This window comes from Solanum dulcamara, chromosome 7, assembly GCF_947179165.1.
Source record: "Solanum dulcamara chromosome 7, daSolDulc1.2, whole genome shotgun sequence".
Taxonomy (NCBI): domain Eukaryota; kingdom Viridiplantae; phylum Streptophyta; class Magnoliopsida; order Solanales; family Solanaceae; genus Solanum; species Solanum dulcamara.
The window spans coordinates 47543962-47565158 of NC_077243.1; the positions used below are offsets into that span (position 1 = coordinate 47543962).

At 36.6% G+C, this 21197-nt stretch overlaps 1 protein-coding gene across 2 annotated transcripts; it reads left to right on the forward strand.

Moving 5' to 3' along the window:
* Positions 1–439: 439 nt before the first annotated feature.
* LOC129894024 (nuclear pore complex protein NUP54) lies at positions 440–19508 on the forward strand. 2 transcript variants are annotated; one of them, XR_008767607.1, is made up of 10 exons: positions 440–987; positions 1916–1969; positions 2257–2316; positions 2427–2537; positions 5241–5306; positions 5415–5501; positions 5776–5877; positions 5955–6098; positions 8576–8867; positions 19124–19216. XR_008767607.1 is itself a non-coding variant. In XM_055969516.1 (9 exons), exons 1-9 carry the CDS (start codon positions 580–582, stop codon positions 19232–19234), a joined length of 1143 nt encoding a protein of 380 aa, XP_055825491.1. In that variant the 5' UTR covers positions 441–579; the 3' UTR covers positions 19235–19508. The 2 variants fall into 2 exon arrangements, 1 of the variants encoding a protein (XP_055825491.1); XM_055969516.1 differs by lacking the exon at positions 8576–8867 and having other exon boundaries at positions 441–987; positions 19124–19508.
* The last annotated feature ends 1689 nt before the right edge of the window (positions 19509–21197 follow it).

Sequence of the window (21197 nt, forward strand, 5' to 3'; positions counted from 1 at the left end):
GGGAGCAACCGAAGTTTAGAGTGGTAAATGAAGCATCAACAATTTGAGAGCACAGAAGATGGAGGTTTGAAGGAAAAAAGAGAGAAAGGAAATAAAGAGAAAATCAATATTCCATCCGTTTCAATATTTTGTCATATACTCTATTATAGTTCGTTTAAAAAAATATCTCTTTTTTCCTTTTGACAACTTTGTAATTTTAACTTTCTACCTAACATGTTTAATACCACAAAATTAAAAAATATTTTAATACATTCAACATATCTTTGAGTTAATATCGTAGAATTCAAAAAATTTATTGACATTTTTAAATTTCGCATTGACCCAAATCTCACAAACAATTGAAATGGGGAGTAAGTAAAAAAAAAGTTGGTAACCTGCTGCAGCAGGTCAACATTACCTGATCGGGGTAGAAAAGTGATACGTCCACCAGGCATTTTATTTTTTTGACTAGTGAAAAGAGAGTAACGACGGCATCCCTAATTCCAAAAGAAAATGGCGGTAATGCGTTGAAATTAACTGAGTCTTCTCCATAAGCTAACCTAGGGTTTGGCCTTTTTCACCATCTCCACCACTGCAACAATGTTCGGAGCTCAGCCCTCCTCCTCCGCCTTCGGTACTCCCTCTTCCACCCCATCATTCTGCACACCTTCGTCAACCCCTGCATTCGGCACACCTTTGTCAACCCCAGCATTCGGCACTCCGTCAACTTCATCTTTTGGCACGGATTTTGGATCGACACTATTTTCAACACCATTTTCACAGCAGTCACAGCCACAGCAACAGCAACAAACTTCCTTATTTCAAACACCTCAGAGTTCGGCCCCGTTCAGCTTTTCCACACCCTTGAGTACTGCTACGCAGGCCCAATCCAGTCCATTTGGTCAACCTAATTTAAGTCCTGCCTTTCCATTTGCAAATGCTCAGTTGACTACTCAGATGGCTCCCGTGGCTCCACTCCCCTTTTCTCTCGCTGATAGGGATATACAAGTAATTTCTGTACTCTCAAATGTTTGTGCATATCACCATCCTAAGTATCTTTGTTTTGGGTTTAAGTTATGTGCACAACCAACAATATATTTTATCAAGCCATGGCGACCTGACCTGATTGGCTGGGTGTGGGTGGGGAGTTTTTTGGGAAGATGTTTCATTTGAAAAAAATGAAAGCAGATAATAGGCCCCAGACGGGAGTATGCAAACCTTGTACCCCCTTGACCATTTTACAGAAACTTTCTTGTTTCAAGTGTTTCAGTAATATAGAATATACATGAATAACACAAATATCTGATGAAGGGAGCTTAGTTGAGTCCCCTTGACATTAGGTGGATTGGACAATTGCTAACAGTGTAAAACAATTTTAGTAGTTAATCAAGCCACATCAGACTTCCCCTGCTGATTGAAGAAAGCCTCATATGGTTTCAAATAAGCAAGAAACACCTTTTCTATCTTATTCATAGCATTACTGTGAATAATCGGTTGATGCTAAAAAGCATATCACTGTAGAATCATTAATGTTTGCGGAAACATTTAAAATTCTCTAATCTCTACCAGGCACTAGAAATTAAAATATTATCTGAAGCTCTTAAACTCCTGATTTAGATATAAAAATAGGCAACTCTGGACCTTTTCTTCAAATCGTCTTAAAAAATATTTCAATCGTGATAATAAAGAAGACCTGGGAATAAAAAAATTGAAAGAATAGGGAAGCCACCACCAAGGAGCTGCCCTTAAGGGTGGCTATCCAAGGTTGGTAGTCCGGGTCTTCTTCTTAAAACAAATGCTCCTTTAGTTAAAATGTCTTCCCTTTGGATAGCAGGTTACTTACCATTTTATTCAGGTGACCAATCAATGCTTATTTATGGATTGACTACAACTTAAAACTCATTTCCTTATAGTCGTCTCTGCATATTTGATTCAGGCAATTGTTGATGCATACAAGGAGGAGCCTGGTAACCCTAAGTATGCTTTCAAGGTTTGATCTCTTTCCCTACTAGGCTAGCCTATCTTGGAGAGGTGAGTGAATCAAATGAAAATTGTTAGATAACACAATAGTATATTGTCACTTGTGAAGCAGTCACTGAATTGCTTTATCTATTTCATTCGAGCCGTTCACTAGCATTGTGAAGATATTTATGAACTTGGGTTTTGTTATGATATGTCAGTTTTTAATAAAATATGGTTGGAGGGCTTCCATCTTTTGGATGTGTATAGAGGTGCTTACATTCTTTTCATTTATTTGCATTTATGTTTGTTTTGCAGCATCTTTTGTTCAGTGTGATGGAACCTCAATATAGGACGAAACCTGCAGGTGTATCTGATGTGAGTTCGATATGGTTAAAAGTTTCATTTCAGTGTAGGCATCCTGGTTTCATTGCTTGTTTCTTACTGAGAGTATTATGTAAGTGTGATGAATTAGTTTGCATTGCCAGATTATGTGGGCTGAGGCAATGGGCAAACTTGAAGGCATGGAAAGTACTGACCGTGAGCGCCTGTGGCCTCAACTTGTTCACGGCTTCAAGGATCTCTCCGAACGGCTCAAGGTACCTTGAAATCAATCACTTAGGAATGCCTTTGGTATGATAGAAAACAATTTCTAAGGAAATATATTCCTTAAGGACAATGTTTCCAGTGTTTCAGTACCGCAAAATCTGGATAATTTTTTTCTTAAGAAAAACTATTTTCAGCAAAATAGGATAAATAATTTCCTCCCTCATGCACAGAAGTTGGTTTCTTTTATAAATCCCAACTCTTATTTGATATCATGTTTTTCTTTTAATTATTTCTTTGGTTTGCTTGAGCCGAGGCTCTTTCAAACATAGCCTCTGGAGAGGTAGTGGTATGGTTTGTGTACACTCTACCCTCCTTAGACCCCACTTTGTGGGATTTCGCTGGGTTTGTTATGTTGTTGTATTTGTATCTTACAGCTTGTGCAATTACCATATTCACATACTTTTATACCCCAACTAACTGGACAATTACAGAAACACTTTCCTGGACAACAAATGCATCCTAGGTAGAGGATGTTCTGCCATTGCTTGAATCTTCTCTCGGTTTATAGCTATTCCATAATCTTGTCCTATTATTGAATGGATCTCTTCATACCCTTGGAAAAACCCATCTTTGCCAGCATATGTTTGGATTGTTAAACAATTTGTTTTGTTTTGGCATTGGTTTCTGGAATACAGCATGCTTATAGAATTGATTGTAGAAAGCAGTCATGTGTAGGAAGATATAGCTTACCTAAGACAATTCTAAATGCTATCACATGAGTGAAAATTTATAGACTAAATCTGACTGAAGATGTTTATTTTCTAGTAAAAATGTATTTATCCACAAGGACTTTTCTGGAGAAAACATCTTTTGGCTGGTTGCACTGACTTCTGGAATCAGAAAGAAACCTGAAAATGTGTTCTATTTTTGAAACAAACAAGCCATAGGTTTCAAATTTCTTATTGGTTTAAAATATTTCATAGAAAATACGGAACTGATCTGTGAGGCAAAGTTTGTAAGTTACGGAACTGATCTGCTAGGTGATGTTTGTAAGTAAGTTCCAGGGATTATCTATTAAGCATCCTGTTCCAGGGATTATCAATTAAGCATCCTTCTGCAAGACTGAGGTAATCTTTTTCCCTTCTCTACCCTTTTTTTCTTTTTTCGGTAAGGGTAAACTACAAATGGGAATGGACAGCCCTAAGATTGTGTATCAAAATGACATAATCTGCAACTCCTCGTTCACATCTGATATGGGATCCACATCTTTTACATAAACCAGGTGGTACCAAAAAGCTAGCAAAAAATACATCTGAGTTTTAGGCTATGTATATTCCTTTTGCCTTAAAAAGTTAAGCTGCTTCTTTCTGTCCAAATTGTCCACCAAATGACCAAAGGTTTGGTGCCCGACATCTTGTATGCCTTCTCGTTTAGCTCGACTCTTTCCCAATTATGCGAAAATTCTAAAACAGAGTGGGGGCATTGTTCATTTCATGTCAAAAATTACAATGAACATGCACCAAATCTGGTTAGTGACCTTGCAGTGGAAAAATAGTTGACATGCCTCTTCTAACAATTAAATAAAAAAATAATTGACATGCCTCTTCAGGGTTCTTTTCACATAGGAGACATCTGTCACAAAGTTGCATTCCTCAATTCTGAATATTAGATTGAGTGAGATATGCTTCCTTAGCCACCAACCAAGAGAAGCAAGATACCTTCAAAGGTGCTTTTTTGTATCAATTCTCCAAGGCCAATAATTAGTGTTGCAATTTGTTAAAAAGCTTGTATCATAACGTCAGGGAGAAATCCTATTTTGAAAGACCTTCCAGTTTAAAAGTATCCTCCTTTTGTTTCTATACCTCTCATAGCAAGTGATTTGGGGGCTGGCCCATCTGTTCTCTTATTGGTTATTGCCTGTAGGAAGGATCCATCAGATTGTTCATAAGTCTCTTCCTCTAAATGCTTGTAGGATACCAAGCTGCTCTATTGCTTGTAGTGTAATTCTCAAGGACTTGCAACTTCTTAAATTGATTTATGAATCGATATGGGCTTCCTTTTTCCTGTTGTTGTGTTATTGTTATAGATATAACTATAGTTTTAAATCATCCAATTAGACTTTGCTGATGCCTGAGCTCTCTGGCTTACCACTTACAGCCATTGTAGCATCAGTGACATTCTGAACTTGACCAGTGTGTCTTGATGTGCATCTTTACGTTGCAGCTTAAAAAGCAGTGCACTCAGTCCCCAATGTTATACGTAGAGAAGTAAATGAATTGATAGGATAGCGAATGAGGGTGTGACATTGAATCCAGTTCCTAGAAGCTTAGAGACTCTTCTAATGCTTCAAAATGAGTACTTGGAATACTGCCTAAAAGTTCCTTCCTCAATCAAGTGTATGAGCTTTACAAAAGTAATATACAGAGTTAGTTTAATTTCAAAAAAAGTAATATACAGAGTTAGTTCAATTTTGTTCATTTTTCTCCACTTAATAAAACATTCTATTTGTTATATAATTAACTAGTTAATTATTTAAGTTTTGTCACTGCAGTTAATATTTGGATTTTCTAGTTCTCAGCTTTTCATGACTAAGCCCGTATGTGAGAAGACATTTCAATCATCTGAGATGCCTTTGCATCACAATTGCTCATTTTAATCATGACCTTTCATTTGTTTCTATTTTGTCCTTTTTGGGCCCCAAGGTGGGAAGCATGGTTCCTGGTAATTGATATTTCCCAATTGAATTTGTGTAGCTTCAAGATAAAGTCATAGTGTCAGATGCTGAAAGGCTGCAAATGACACAAAGCAATGTGAAAATGGTTAGTCTCCTTTCTCCTCTCTAGTTGTGTGCCTGCATATTGTCACAAATGTGTCTCTTAGTGTCTGCATTACACTGTTCTTGTTGGATTGACCTTCAATAAATGCAGCTGCAAAGGCATTTCCAAGCTGATACCCTTCCTTGGATTGAAAGAATGAGACACAAAGAGCAAGGTCTTCAAAGACGCCTTTTGAGGGTGCGACTTTTATTTTGCCTTCCTTATAATCTTAATTTTCTATTAATAGAAACTTGCAAACCTGCTCCTTCAGTGTAATTAGTAATTGTCATTTGCTTGAACCAAATTAGCTTAGCATCTATTTTGTGAGATGTGTCCTTTTCATTGGTGTTTGCGGATCACTGCCATCTTGGTTTTCGCTTCCAGTTATATAATTACACAAGACTCTTGTATGCACTATTAGGTTCAACAGTTATGCTTATTCTACTATAGTTCTTGCTCGCCTGCACTACAGGTGATGAGAATACTAGAGGCACTTGAAGGTAAAGGTTGTCGATTGCCTTTGATGAAAGGAGAAGCTGAATTGGCGGAGAAGTTGACAGCCATCATGAGACAGGTTAGTAGCCTAGTCTGTTAACTTATTGAGTGCTTTATGGCGGTCTAGACCTCCTGACAAATAGACCAAACTTACAGTTGAAAGGTTCTGGAGCAGAACTTTCTAGGAGGGTTCAGAATCTGCTCACCATATGTCGTGTTCAAAATGGCCTTGGAGTTGGTTCTGTTTATCTCTTTGGTTCAACTAAAATCCATGAGCAGAGTCTTGCTGACATGCAGGAGGTATGAGCATTACATTCTCTTAGCAACAATAATTAAATGGTGTTTGTTACGGCTTTTTGTAAGTTGTGGTTGACTAAGGCCTCATTTGTTTTCATTAAGTAGACGTTTGTACATGCAATTTGGGATTATGATTTCAAATTCCAAATTTTCTGAAGAGCATGATTTGGATTCCAAATTGTGATTTCAATTTTTTTTAAATGTAAAACTTGACCCATAAGTTTAAATTTTGTAAAAAAAGATCCACCATTTTAAAATTTGCAAAAAATGACTCATGCTCGGCGTGAAGAGATTGTTCGTACCATGTTAAAAGATTATTGTCACGACCCGACCTAGGGCCTAGTCATAACATGGTGATTAGAGAAGGGGGCGGAATTGCACACTTTCGGCCCTGTAGCGGAGCTTGCCCCCCGCCCTAGGCCTATTGAGGAAGCTCTGTCTTATTGAATTTCTCATTGAATTCCATCTGAAGCCTGAACTGCCAACCTTTCCTCTTTCTTTGAGAAAAGTGTAAAGCCCCTCTCCTTTACTGGTGAGCTAGTATTCCCCAGAGCTTTCGGTAGTATAGTCGAGACAGCGACGGGTTCTCTGCCCCTACGGGGATGGAGCGAGAGAAATCCCAAAGGACTCTAACCAAGCCTCTTAGCATAACATTCATGAATATACATAAGGAAATTAAGTAATAAAGCTAAATCACGACACGGAGGCAAAATCTCAAATAGAACATAAGTCTCAAAACAAGAAACAACAACAAACTCTTTTCTATCTAACATGCCTCTAATACTAGATGGGGGTGTGAAACAATCTCCCAGCTCACCCAATAGACAACATAGGAGTAATGAAGTACAACTGTCAAATGTGAAATAAATGTCATGTCCTCGAACTGTAAGGGCTCAACAACAAGAAGCTAATAGTAAACTCTAGCTACGAGCGGGAGGAGGATGAACGTGATCATCAATCCCTACATTATGATACAATGTAGGCAAAAAGGTATGCGTTAGTACATGAAATGCACTAAGTATGTGAGAATATGCATAAATAGTATATATATGACATAATCAATATGAATTATGGGATGCTAGACCAATATCTTTAAAACATAAGTAAAGTCATGAAAACCTTAAAATATTCATCTCATTGGTCAATGCATCAAAACATCATAATCATCATAAGAGCGCATAACTCAACTGAAACTGTGTGAGATAGACCTTTAACTGACATATAAGTCCATGCGAGCTACTACATGGAATCTGATGACTTCTGCATCGAGACAGGAAATGCTACCTTGCCAGGGCATACTCTATGTGGATCCACTAGCTTTGCCATATTAGCATATGTAAACCTACGCGGGCAACGTAGTTTGGGACTGAAGGCTGATACTAGGATTTTCTTGGGTAACTAACTGCGTTACTAGACCAAACCCCACCTAAAAGTCCTTTCGGTGCTTAATCACTATCCCAACGGAACTCATAAGACATAACCATAAACATCATAGGGAAAGATAATATCTAATATCAATCCATCTTTATAAAACATCATAAGAGTAGCTCATCTAACATCATCATAAAAAATCATAGGATTAGCTTATCTATCATATAACTCATGCAATGTGGGTGTAGACCTTTTATCATTACATATCTTTGATCATAAATATCTTTAGGGACTTAACTTGCCCTATCTTTAACTTTGCTTGAAACATCATATCATCATCATTCATAACTTCTTTGCATAAAGCATCTTCAATTCATTCATAAAGCTTTCATAGAATATAACTTGAAAATCATGATCATATCTCATAAATCATATTTGAAACGAACATATAGTATGGGTTATTAAAATTCAACTTGAAATCATGCAATGTGATGTGAATTATGCATAATTAGGATAATAACATTGAAATATATCATAATTGAGAAGACCTAATGCAAATCATGAAATTAGGGTTTTTAATTGAAGAATTCATAAGAGAATTGAGAAGAAATCTTTGGGATTTCATGGGTGAAAGGAACCCATGGATGAAGTCCCACATACCTTGACCTTGATGAGCCCTAAATCGAAAAGAATGGAAGCTTGACCTTGAAAGAATCCCTTTGAGTTGCTTGAGGAAGAAGAAGACCTTGAGAAAAAAACTTGGGAGAGAAGGTTTTATGATTTGAGAATTATGGAAAGAATATGAAGGTTAGAAGACTTTAGGTTAGTTAATAGGTAGGAATCTAGTCCTTAAAATCGTCCACATTCATTAATGAAAGCATAGGGAATGACCAAATTATCCTTCATTAAAACTGGATCCGAAACCCAAAACGAGCCCTCACCATAGACTGTGGTGGACAATAAGGTTCGTGGTCCCCTTCGTGGTGAGGCACTAAAGATTTCAAGAAAAGGGGTGTCCACCACGGAACACTCCACGGACCGTGAAAGGCATTACAGCTAGTGGTGGCCGTCCATGACATGGGACTTGAACTTTTAAATTTTGGTTGCAGGAAAAGTTTCAGGACTTCCTCCACGGACACCTTCACGATCCGTGGAGGTCACTACGGTACGTTCCTTGGTCGTGAAGATGATCTTGACAGGAGGCTTGCAGAGGGGCTCACCATGGAGGCCGTAATGGACCGTGGTCCGCACTGTGGCTTGTGGTGGCCTCTCATGGTTTCCACCTTAGAAACACAAATGGCTGGCATGGGCCACGATGGACCTTCACGGCCCGTGGTCCTCTTCACGGCCCGTAGTGGGTCTCGTGAAGGCCATCTGGTGCCAAAAGCTGCAATTTTTCTGGTAATTCATCTTAGATTCTTGTTTTTTTCTTTCCAACTTCCGGGGTCTTACAATTATATTGATAAATAACTAGTTACTACTATTGTTGACTAATAAATCTTTATGAAATTGTGTGTATTTGAAAGTACGTAATATCAAATATTTATTTATATAATAAACATGGAGATATGTGATTTATCAATGTCGCGTCTTAAGATATTATGATATTTTGTTTATGAACCATGGTTTGCTCATTTGGTAAGATTGTATAAGAAAATGGTTTGCTCAAAAGCCAACAAGGTACTGAATGAGCAAATCATAGTCATATAATTGTTTAATGAGCATTTTTTATTGGTCAAACTAAAAATCGAATTGTTAAGGATCAAAAATCGATAAATCAAAAACTTTATTGGTTTGGTTATTGGTTTAGCGTATTTAAAATCTGAAAACTGATAAATTGAACTGATAATACATAAAATCAAACCAAATCGATCGATGCACACCCCTAATTTTCACGTTTATGAGAAAAAGTACAACCTAGAAATTTAACTTGCATGTCTAAAGTCTAAACAAAACTTCAACTTCAAATAAATTTTATTCCAAATTATGTCCAAAAAAGGCCTAAGATTTAAGACGTCTGAATTTGAATGATTAAGATGTTGTTTCTAGATTTGAACACTGAATGATTAAGATAATTTGTTTCTCGACATTTGAATTTGCAGAATTTATTTGTTTGTAAACATAATAAATATATAATTCAGATAAAAAAGTAATTAAATATAAGAAAAATATATATTTATTAAAAAATATGAAGCATCTAGTTTGTTAGTGATGGTGGAGATTGTTTGTAGTGGTGGTGGTGGTGGTGGTAATGGTTGGTGTTAGCGGCTAGTAATAGTGGTTGTGATAATTGTGATGGTGGAGATATTTGTTGTTGTAGTGACTGGTGTGATGACGGCGATTGGTACTAGTAGTGATGGTGAAGTTGGTTGATGTAGTGTTAAGTGTTTAGGGTGGTGACTGAAGAATGTGTGGTGGTAATTGGAAGTGATGCTAGATTTGATGCTAGAGGGGGTTGATAGTAGGGATTGGCCGTAGTGGTGGGTAGTGGTTGATAGTGGCGGTAATGGCTGTGGTGGTGGTCGCTGAAGAATATGTAGTGTTTGACAGTATATTGGTGGTAGTTGGCGGTAGTTCTAGTTGTGATAGTGAAGAGGGTTGGAAGGGATTGGTCACATTGGTAGTAGTGACTGATAATGGTGATGGTGGAAGAGGTGGCAGCGGCAACGAATGTAGGTGTGGTAGCGATTGACAGTATTGGGTGGCAGCGGTAGTGGTTGCCAGTGATGGTTGTGATGACAATTGACATAGGCTGTTAATGATTGGCGACGGTAATGGTGGTGATGGTAAAGATGATTAATGGTGGTGATTGGTGAAAATTATCCACACTAAAATGTCTCTTAATGATATTAAGACTTCGTTCAAATTTTAATGATTAAGATCTATTCATATCAATTAAATGCTTAAATCTTAATGAATATAAATGCACTTAATGATCTAAGGTCTGAATTATTCATATTTAAACTTCTATTAAGCTCAAACAAATGAGGCCTAATAACACTTTGTAACCATATTGACAAGTGTAACATGTGCTTCAATTTATCCAAATTAAAAGGTTTGACAGAAGCAACCAACCAAATCAAACTTGAGGAGTGATTTGGTTGGTTGCTTTTTTAAAAATTCCAATTTCAAGATTTGAGATGTTTACGGATATCATAAATATCACCTTATATGTTCAAGTTGATCTAGGTGGCTCTAATTACGATGATGAAAGAGAGAGTAAGTGAAATGAGTTTTTGGTTGGTGAAGGATTTGCGGAGCTATGGGAAGGTGAAAATGGTGGCTATAATGGCACAATATAGCATCCATTGTTGTTGTGTGGTAAGAAATAAAGTTTATGGTGGTAATGAAAGAGTTGGTGATGGCTTCGGTGTCGATTCATGTGACAAAAATGGTACAATGGAGAAGATGAGAGAATAGAAAAAGTAGAAAGAGAAAGAAAAAAGGAAAAGTTAAAAAATAAATATTTTAATAAGAAAAATATTATGAAATTAAAATCTTGGCATATTTTTTTGCTTTTACTCTCTCAAGGGTAGTGTATTACACTTGCTTTGCCACCTAAGCAGTTGGGGGTTTAGTAATTTCACTTAAAAGTACTTTAGAGGTGATATAGGATCCCAACAAAGTTGGAGTGTGTAACAACAATTTTGGCCATAGTTGGAATGTGTTTTGAACCATTTTCCCTCTATTAGAGTACCATTCTCTTATTCTCTTCTTCCTCTTCTCTTCCCTTTTTTTTAGATTTGGGTTGAAAGTGCAGGTGCTAGGCACCATATGAGGAGAATGGTTCTTAGTAGGGGAGCTCTTGGCTGGACGTGCAAGAGGCTAGTAGAAGCATCAGGGATCAAAGGGAAATTCTCCGAGTCATGGAGATGCAGGAATTTCTCTAAAAATTTCTTCATGTCTCTAAAATTTAATCAATACGGGAGATACATATTTTTAATTTCAGTGAAAGTCAGTAACAGAGTAGTTTTTATAATTCCAGAAAATGCATTCAATGAAGGCTGAGAGAAGTTGGCCAAGAAAATAAAGCCCATTAATAGGGGTACAAAACCTGTAAGTCACTAAATTCATGAGGAGGCAAACACAGTTGCTAACAATGGTGGTGGTCGCAGCCTTCCCAAAAACTCATGAGTTCAAGTGGTTTTGGATTTGAGTTCTAAGGTTGCCTTTGCAATTCTGGTCTAGGCCAATAATGAAGAAGATCAGAGATTGATGTGGTGGTTGGATTGAGATGAAGGAAGAAATCAATCTCAAACCATCTCCGGTGGGCCAAAATTCGTGTTAAAGGAATGGCGGCAAAAATCTCGGCATCTATTGAAATTTCTAATGATGAAAATATCTTCTCACTACTTATCTGGGTGGAAACTCCGGTCACCTTCTGCAGAAAATCCGACTAGGGAGCGAGCACGAGCAAGGAGAGAAAAGCCGATGGATGTTGAGAGAGAGTTCTGTATCTACCGGAGGAAGGTACGGTACATGAAATCTTATTTTCTTCAACTTATTAGTATCTACTGGAGGAAACAAGAGGGGAAGGTCACAACGCACAATTCTTTACTAACAGGAGCTGGAACTTGGTCACATGAAGAAGTTTCGTCGCTTTCTCTGGGAGAAATAACTAGAGAAGAAACCAATTTGTCAGGGCAGATAAATTAGAAACAGATAACGATTCTGGGGACCCAACACTTGATGCTTTTGAATGCAATAAGAAAGTTGAAAGCAAGGCAAATATATGGGTACATGATAATTTGTTGAGGCTAAGCAAGGGTTTTGGAGTAGCTTTCGAGGGGTGCACTGAGGAAGCTTTGGCATTATTACTAAAAATTGATCAAAGGAGGGCCAAAGAATTAACAATAGAATCCGGTGATAAGTAGGTGTGCCGAAAGAAGTAAGAAACCTCATCTTTGATGTTTATAACAAAGATAAGGAACCTAGGAGTAATCGAGGAGTAGAGGCAGAAGTGCAACCTCCCAATTATCATGAAGCTAAAAAATTTCTCATGGAATGTGAGGGGGCTCAATATGGACAATAAGAGGAACTTGGTTATGAGTAGAATACAAGAAGAGGGGGTGGGCATTATAATGTTAATGGAGACAAAACTTAGGGGTCGTTTGGTAGAGTGTATTAGCAAAAATAATGCATACATTAGCTTTGTGTATTAGTAATACCTTGTTTGGTACATTTTTTTAAGCTATATATAAGTAATGTTCGCATTATAACATTAGTTATACACTCTATTGTTTATTAAGGTGTGTATTACTAATATCATGAATTTGTAGGTATTAGTAATGCAAGAGATTTAATGCATGCATTAACATGGTTAAAGACCCAATTACCCCTCAAAATCCTTTTTACATTTTTCCACCATAATTATTGAGGATATCTTTGTAAATAAATATTTTTATGTAATAAATGTTATTTTAATACATCAAACCAAACAATGCATAAGAAATGATCTATGTATAATTAAAGCAAGCATAACTAATATAGGCATTACTACATCCTATTTAACATTATTTTTATACATTCTACCAAACGAACCCTTAATGGGAAGGTGTGAGGGGTTTTGCGACTAATAAGGGAAACAAATGGATGGGAGGAATGTGGTTGGAATCCTTAGGTAGCAAGGGGGCATTTTGATAATGCCCACAAGAGGAACTGGAAAGGGGAGGTTGTAGAAAGTGGCAATCATATTATGTTTTGCAACCTTAGTAATTTAAATAAAGAGTTCACTTGGTTCATCACTGCTGTTTATGCATCATATTATAGAAATGAAAGAAAGGAATTGTGGGAGGAGTTAGGGGCAATGAGAAGCTTCTGTGAAGGACCATGGGTGGTATGTGGGGATTTTAATCTAAGTTGCCGGACTCTTCATTTTTGCTGTCGCACCCGTGTCAACACGAGACGGGTGCGGGTGCAGGATATGTGTGAGATTTGGTCAACCCACATTAGATAGGTGCTGGTGCGGGATACGTGTGAGATTCTGTCAACCCACAATTCAGTGTTGTGAAAGGCGATCGCCTCGTCGCCAATGGCGAGAGGCCAGGCCAGGCGACCCTTTATCGCCTATTAGCTTTGTGGCGAGGCGATCTTTAAAAGGCAACGCCATGACAACAAAGGTGAGAGGCGACAAAGGCAAGAAAGGCGTCGCCTTTAGTATTTTCTTAAAGAAAGGCGACCAATTTAGGGTTTTAAAAGTTAAAAGGTAATTTGAGATTTTTTTTTCCAAATTTGCACAGTTGCACTCTTAGACTGCGACTGAGACTCCAACTAGTCGACTCGATTAGACTTCTCCGGCTACCAACCAGACTTTTCCGGCGATTCCAAAGTTCAACTTATATGTATTTCTTCTTTTCTTCTAATCTCTTGTTCTTTTCTTCTTCAGATCTTCCTCTGATTCTTTTTCTTCCTCCTTCTTCTTTTTCATACTTCAGAGTAACTTCTACCTCTTTTTTTCTCATTGTTTTGACTTTTGTTGTGTTTTTTTCTCATTCAAGTTTTAAACTTTTAGTATGTACTACCTATTTTCAGTTTTTGAATTGAAATATTTGCTAATATGTTATTGCTATTGAGATTATGATTATTTATATGTGCAATTAAATATTTTAATTTTTTGGTATTAATTGGTGCCGCACTTTAAAAAGGCAATCGCCACGCTGCTCGCCTCGCCTTGTGGTGAGGCAGACCCTTGTCACCTTGCGCCGTCCAAAACACTGACCCACATCAGATACTTTGATCAAGATACTTTTCCTCTTGGTCAATATACGTTGCTTCATATTTCAAGTCAAACAGAGAGATTCTAAATATTCAAGCAGTTGTGTTCGACTTATGGTAGACAGTAGCAACGATATGTAAGGAAAGTTGGTGGAAGGTTTTGAATGACTTTTTTTTCTCTTTTTTGAGGGGAAGAATATCTTTATTTTTTTAATTATATTTTTATAATATTGAATATTTTTAGCCGAATCCCCGCATCCGTATCCATACCCAGATTCGTATCCTCGAATCTTAAAATTTAGATTTCGTCGAATCCATCTCAGACACCGCATCCGAGTCCGAGCAAGTTGGATTTTAATACCACACGTTTTCCCTATGAAAAGACCAACTTTAGTAAATTGTCTGGGGCCATGTCAGATATTTCCAGTTGCATCAATGGGATTGAACTGGTGGATCCGCCTTTATTTGGGGGTCCCTACACATGGAGAGGAGGGACTAGCTAGAGAAATGCATCAATGATTGACAAATTTCTATATTCCTTTCCATGGGATGAACTTTTCACTCAAATTAGACAAAGTATTCTCCCTAGTCTAGGTTCTTATCACAATCCCCCATAGTACTAACTTATGAGGATGAGACTCGTAGAAAATCCTATTTCAAATTTGAGAAGTGGTGCTTAAATGTGGAGGGTTTCAAAGATAGAGTTAAGGAGTGGTTTGAATCCTTCTACGTGATAGGCAATCCTGATTTCATTACCTTCAAATTCTCTTAAGAAAGAAGCTCAAGGAGTAGAGTAAGGAGAAGAGAGGCAACTGGAGGGTCTATAAAGAGCAAATATTGGGACAAATTGGCAGTTTTGAAGACATCCAAGTCCTTAGAGCACGTACAGATGATTAGTTATTGAAGGCTCATTTAACAATGGAGTATGAGGAGGTGGCTAGAAATGAGGAGATGCACTTGAGACAAAGATCTTGAATTCAGTGGTTAAAGAATGGGGACAAGAACGCCAAACTCTTTCACAGAATGACTATAGCTCACAAAATAAACAATACCATAGAGTCCTTAATGATTAATGAAACTGTCTTCAGATCTTGTGGATATAAGAAATGTAGTGGAGGAGTTCTATCAGATTTTGTACAAAGAGACGTAAAACTGGAGACCATCTTTAAACATCATGGAGGTTCAAACAATCACAACAGAGGAGCAAGTGTGGTTGTCAAGAGATTTTGAGGAGGATGAAGTTCCGGAAGGAATAAAACTGTGGCATTTGATAAAGCACCAAGACTAGATTGTTACCCAATGGCCTTCTTCCATGCTTTCTGGAAAAATATCAAATAAGATGTGATGTAGATTTTTCACAACTTCCATTCTCAACAAAGGTCCAAGAAGAGCTTTAATGCCACTTTTGTAGCCTTAATCCCAAAGAAGGTAGGAGCAAATGATTTGAGGGATTTTAGACCTATTAGTTTGATCACAAGGGTCTACAAAATAATTTTTAAGGTGTTGGTAGAGAGGTTGAAGAAGGTGATTAGTAAGCTAGTTAACAAGCACCAAATGGCCTTCATAAATGGAAGGCAAATCATGGATGCTTCTCTTCTAGCTAGGGAATGTATTGACTCTAGAATTAGAGAAGGAATCCCTGGGCTAATGTGCATGCTAGATATTGAGAAAGCTTATCATCACTTGAACGTGGAGTTTTCTTATCAATACTCTAAGGCAGCTGTGGTTAGGCTCGAGATGGCTCAGATGGATGGCTTTCTGCATTAAAACCACTAGGTTCTCCATTCTAGTAAAGCTTGATCCAACTGGTTGTTTTTCCTACTGAGAGGCTTGAGACAAGGGGATCCTATGCCTCCTTTTCTCTTTATCTTAACAGTGGAAGGTCTGGATAACTTATGAGAGTTGCTTCTTAGAATAATTGGATAAGGGGCTCCATCAAGAAGAGGGTAAATGATACAATGGAATTGACACATTTATTGTATGCAAATGACACAGAGGTATTCTGTGAAGCAGAGTAGGAATAAATTTGCTATGTAAGAGTGATTTTGGTGGTTTTTGAAGCCTGCTCAGGACTCAAAGTTAATTCGAAGTTAATTGGAGAAAGAGTAGTATCTTTCCATCAAAGGAGGTGCAACAGATTGAGACTCTGACAAGTATTTCGAATTGCAAAATAGAAGAGTTGCCTACAGTCTATCTAGGCATGCCTTTAGGATCCAAACAAAAAGCAGAAAAAAATTGGGATGGTATTATTGAGAAATTTGAGAAGAAATTGGCTATATGAAAGTCCTAATACCTGTTCCTGGGAGGAAGTGTCACAGTTATCAACTCAGTACTAGACTCTCTACCCAGTTATATGCTGTCCCTTTTCCCTATTCCTGACAAGGTAGTCAAGTCTCTGGATACACTAAGAAGAAATTTCCTTTGGCAAGGAAGATAGTAATGGGTTTCAACTTTTCGTTAAATGGCCTATAGTACAACAAGTAGGAAAAATAGGGGATTGGGAGTGAGGAATTTAAAGTTGCATAACAAGAGCTTACTTTCAAAATGGTTGTGGAGGTATGTTCAAGAGGAACATGCTTTATGGAAAGAGTTAATACAACACAAACATGGACAACAGGACCACTGGTGCACCAGTGAAGTCAATGACACATGGTGTTGGGGTGTGGGGGATCATCAGGTACTTGTGGTTGTCTCTCAAAGGCAGTTCAAAGATTATTGTGGGCAAATGAGACAAAGCTAAGTTTTGGACTGATGATTGGTGTGGAAATGGGATCCTAAGGGACCTGTTCCCTGGTCTTTTCTCAATATGCACAAATCCTAATAGCAGGATAGAGGAGATGTGGTCTCCACAAGGTTGGAACCTAGTATTCCAAAAAATGCTTAATGTCTGGGAGAATGATAGAGTGGTGGAACTGCTGAGCTTGATTAGTGGATTCCCTGATACCACCTTAGAGCTAGACTAATTAGCATGGATACATCACAAAGATGAGATATTTTTTGTGAACAGACTATACAATTGGGGACTTAGAGAAGGTGCAGGAAGATCAACAATACCTTGGAGCACAATGTGGAAGAGTGTAGCCCCTACCAAGGTGAAGTGCTTCACTTGGCTGGTTGCTAGGAGGAGCTATCTGACTCACGATGTAGAAGAGGCACATCAACATAGCATCTAGATGCTTCCTCCGTAAAAGAGGCTCTAGAGACCTGTTGCTCGGACACTTCAAAAATGTCAACAGGTGTGTGTCCATTCCTCCAAAAGTAAAACATTTTTAAAGGATCCTCCGCGGGTGCGGCAATAGTTTTGGAGAGCCCGAGCAACATAGCTGGAGACCAACATGCACTTATTCCTGCATTGCATTGTAAGGTAACTGCACAAGTGCGGCCTTTGTTTACTAGCATTGCCAATGACTATCCGACTATGCTAGAACACACTTCTGACCTCCTAAGTTGTTGGATCAAAAAAGGAGGTAGTAAGAGTCTGAAAAGATGGTGGAGAACAATTCCAATATGTATTTGGTGGATTATATGGAAAGAAAGGAATCAAAGAATTTTTGAAGGAAAGGAGTTATAGAAGATCAAATGGAAAGTTATTACTACTCTAGGATTTTGTTGTAAAGAACATATAGAAGAGGAGATCCAATTAGCGGACTTCATAGGGTCTTTGTAAGTGTTCGCCTTTTTTCCTTTCTTGAACATCTTTTGGAGGTGGCCAACATAGCCCTTAATGCTGAGGAATACAAAAAGTTACCAGTTTCAAATAAAAAGTGCAATGTGTGTGCTCTGTCTGTGTCACTTTCCTACCATGATACATGTTAAACTTCGAGTAAATTTCATAGATGGTCATTCAACTGTGTTCATTATCCAAAAGTCACTATTTTTTTTCGTTCCACAAAAAAATAATTTACTTTGCTCCATCTTTCACAAAAGTAATTTTGCCAATTTGGTTAAAATTCTATTTAAAATGTGAGAAAATAACAAAAATATCCCTTATGTTTGAGGGTAGGTTCAATATGGTCCCTTAAATATATGTTTGAGCAGTTTTATTCCAAATGGTTAGCTAAATTATTTGTTCAAATGAAAATTATGACGAGAAATAAGGAGACAACCCATGTACAAAGTATATAAAAAATAAAAGTTTAAAATCGTAAGGGATTTTACATTTTTAGTGGGTAGTGGGGTAAAAATGGGACTATGGGAGAGTTCAAATTTAAAGACAACCAACTCAGTGTGGGATATGGAAAAGATAGAGTATATGCGGATCTTGTTTTTATGTTGAGAAGATAAGAGGTTATTTTAGATGAACTCGCGAATTTCAAATTTTGTCAAAGTTACTTTTGTGAAAAATGAGACCAAGTTAAATGACTTTTGTGTAACAAAACAAATAATAGTGACGTTTGGGAATGAATACAAAGCTAGATGACCACCCATGAATTTACTCGTTACACTACATAGTGTGTCTGCTTTTCAAGGGACTACCAGTGAATAAGATGTAAACCTGTTCTGGTGAAAATATTATTTCCCTTTGGGAATTTAACAGATGGATAGGCGGAGTTAAGTAAGAGGTAAGAGGAAGTACGAAAAATTGGAAGTTCAATTACTACCATAATGTAGGTAAGAGGGAAAAGGAAGAGGTAAAAATGAAGAGTTCAATTACTATCATGACTTTGCCACGAGTTGGATGAATTTAATTGTGAAGTGAATTAGCGAGGCTCAGAAATTTAGTAATAGAAGAACATCCTTGAAATTTGTGATGTTTTAGCAGTATCAACTTACATCCATCTGATTTCCAGGAGTGTTGTTTCTTCTGAGTGCATGTCCGATTAATTACATCTACAGCTGCCTATGGTTCTGTGGACTAATGTACATCTTCTCCCTAGACCCCACTTAGTGGGATTTCACTGGATATGTTGTTGTAGACTAATGTACATCTTCCATTTGGGTAGGTTTTGCAACAGCAAACTGAGGCTATTGCTAGGCTTGGTAATGTATTGAAGCGAAATATCCGAGATGTGGAGATCATAATGGCCGAGGAAGTGGAAATGATGGAAGGCTGAGTATAGAACAGCCTTTGCGGGCTGATTTCTATTTTGCTTGTATATTCATGGTTTTTGTTTAGGTGGTAAAAGTGATAACGGATACCAAACATGAATTGTATGAAATCAAATTTTGTTCTGCTAGCAGGGCTATTGTTGACAGAATTGCAATTTCCAGGAACAATGAACTTGTTCCGGTTAGATATCTCCAATCTACTTGAAGTTTCAACTACACATGATACCAAATACTATCTTTGTCCCAATTTATGCCACACTTTTTCCTTTTTAGTTCTTATTTGACAATTATTGCCATTTTACCTTTTTGGATTTCACTCACGCTTTATGTTGAAGAAAAATAAGCATAAAGTAACTTTAATAAAAGCAATTTGGTAAACATAACATAGTTTTTTCCTCATTTTTTTCAAAACTTTGTTCCGGTCAAAATGTGTCATATAAATAAGGTGGAGGGAATTTGTTGTTTTATTATAGTACGTATAATTTTAACCAAAAATAAAAAAAATAGAAGCTTGTTTGACATTCTCGCCCCATATACTCTATAGAATTCCATTTAAGTAATGTACAGGTTCAAACAAACTGTTTTAAATGCCTTTTGACCATTGGCCAAACATAGGTGACGTTTATTTTGTTGATTTGGCCAAACTTTAAACACGAGTTATACGCTTATAAAGATACAAAATTTCATATATATTGTAATATGGCTCATTTTAACATATTTTATAGCCATCTAATTTCTTAACGCAATATAAATAAATTTTCATGAAATTGATGAACAATTAATATGATCATTGAATAACTTGTACTATATACTTTACTTTTGTTTATTACAGAGTTAAGTGTTAAAAATACATATAAACTATTTTTTTTTGAGTTTCATACCTGAACTATTGGAAGTGTGAGTTTCATACCTAAACTATCATTATATTAGTTTGAGAAACACATCTCAATGGTATAAGTAATAAACTCTCTCTATTTTTTGAAAAATCCTTGCCACATGGCATTCCATATGGATAAAATATTCTACCTTGAAAATTTTTAAATAAACTATTAATATTAGTAAAGTCAAAAACTAAAGTATTTCTATCCCAAAAAAAAAAATGATTTATTTTAAAAAATAAAATTTAAAATATTTTTCTCATCCACTCTACCCTCTTGCCCCCTCTTCCTCCCCATGCCCCTCTACAATGCCCCGTCCTTTTATTTTTTTGCATTTCTTTTATAAAATATTTTTAAAAAAACATACCTCACCTCCTCCCTACTCCTTTTTAAAAAAATATTTTTATTTTTATTTTTATTTTTTTTTAAAATAAATTATACCCACCCCATCTAATATTTCACTCTTTTTAATTTTATTTTATTTTTATATTTTTCTCATTTTGTGTTAGATATGTACATATATTCTTAGAAAAATATTTTTTTTACTTGTGTACCGAATATAACAATAAGAAAAGTTTTGCGGCTAGTAAAAAATACTTTTTTAAAATCATATGTTTATATATCTAACACAAAACAAGAAAAAAATTTAAAAGCGGAGGGTTAGGTGGGGCGGGGTAGATTTTTTTTTTTTTAAATTAAAATAATATCTAAATTATTATTTGGAGGAGGGAGGGGGGGGAGATGAAATAAGTTTTTTTTTTAAAAAGAATTTATAAAAAGAATTTAAAAATAAAAATAAAACTAAAAAATTTGGAGGGTGGGGGAGGGGGGGTATGGTGAGAGAAAGTGGCGGACTGGGAGAAGAAAATTTTTTATATTTTTTTTTGAGGGAGGATAGTAATACTTTAATTTTTAATTTTAACTAATTTTAATAATTTATTTAATTTTTGTTTTTGTCCATGTGGAGTATGCTGTCAATTTTTTTTTACATGAAAGAAAGAGTGTAGTACATACACCATGATGAAAGTAGAATAAAAGAGAGTCGTGTTTCTCAAATTAATAAGTGATAATTTAGATATGAAACTCACAC

Bases quoted from the DNA above. Each gene is read 5' to 3' on its own strand.
- LOC129894024 (XM_055969516.1), top strand. From the start codon at position 580: ATGTTCGGAGCTCAGCCCTCCTCCTCCGCCTTCGGTACTCCCTCTTCC. The intron at 988-1,915 runs GTAATTTCTGTA...TATTTGATTCAG, and splicing joins TCGCTGATAGGGATATACAA to GCAATTGTTGATGCATACAA. The intron at 5,878-5,954 runs GTTAGTAGCCTA...CCAAACTTACAG, and splicing joins TGACAGCCATCATGAGACAG to TTGAAAGGTTCTGGAGCAGA.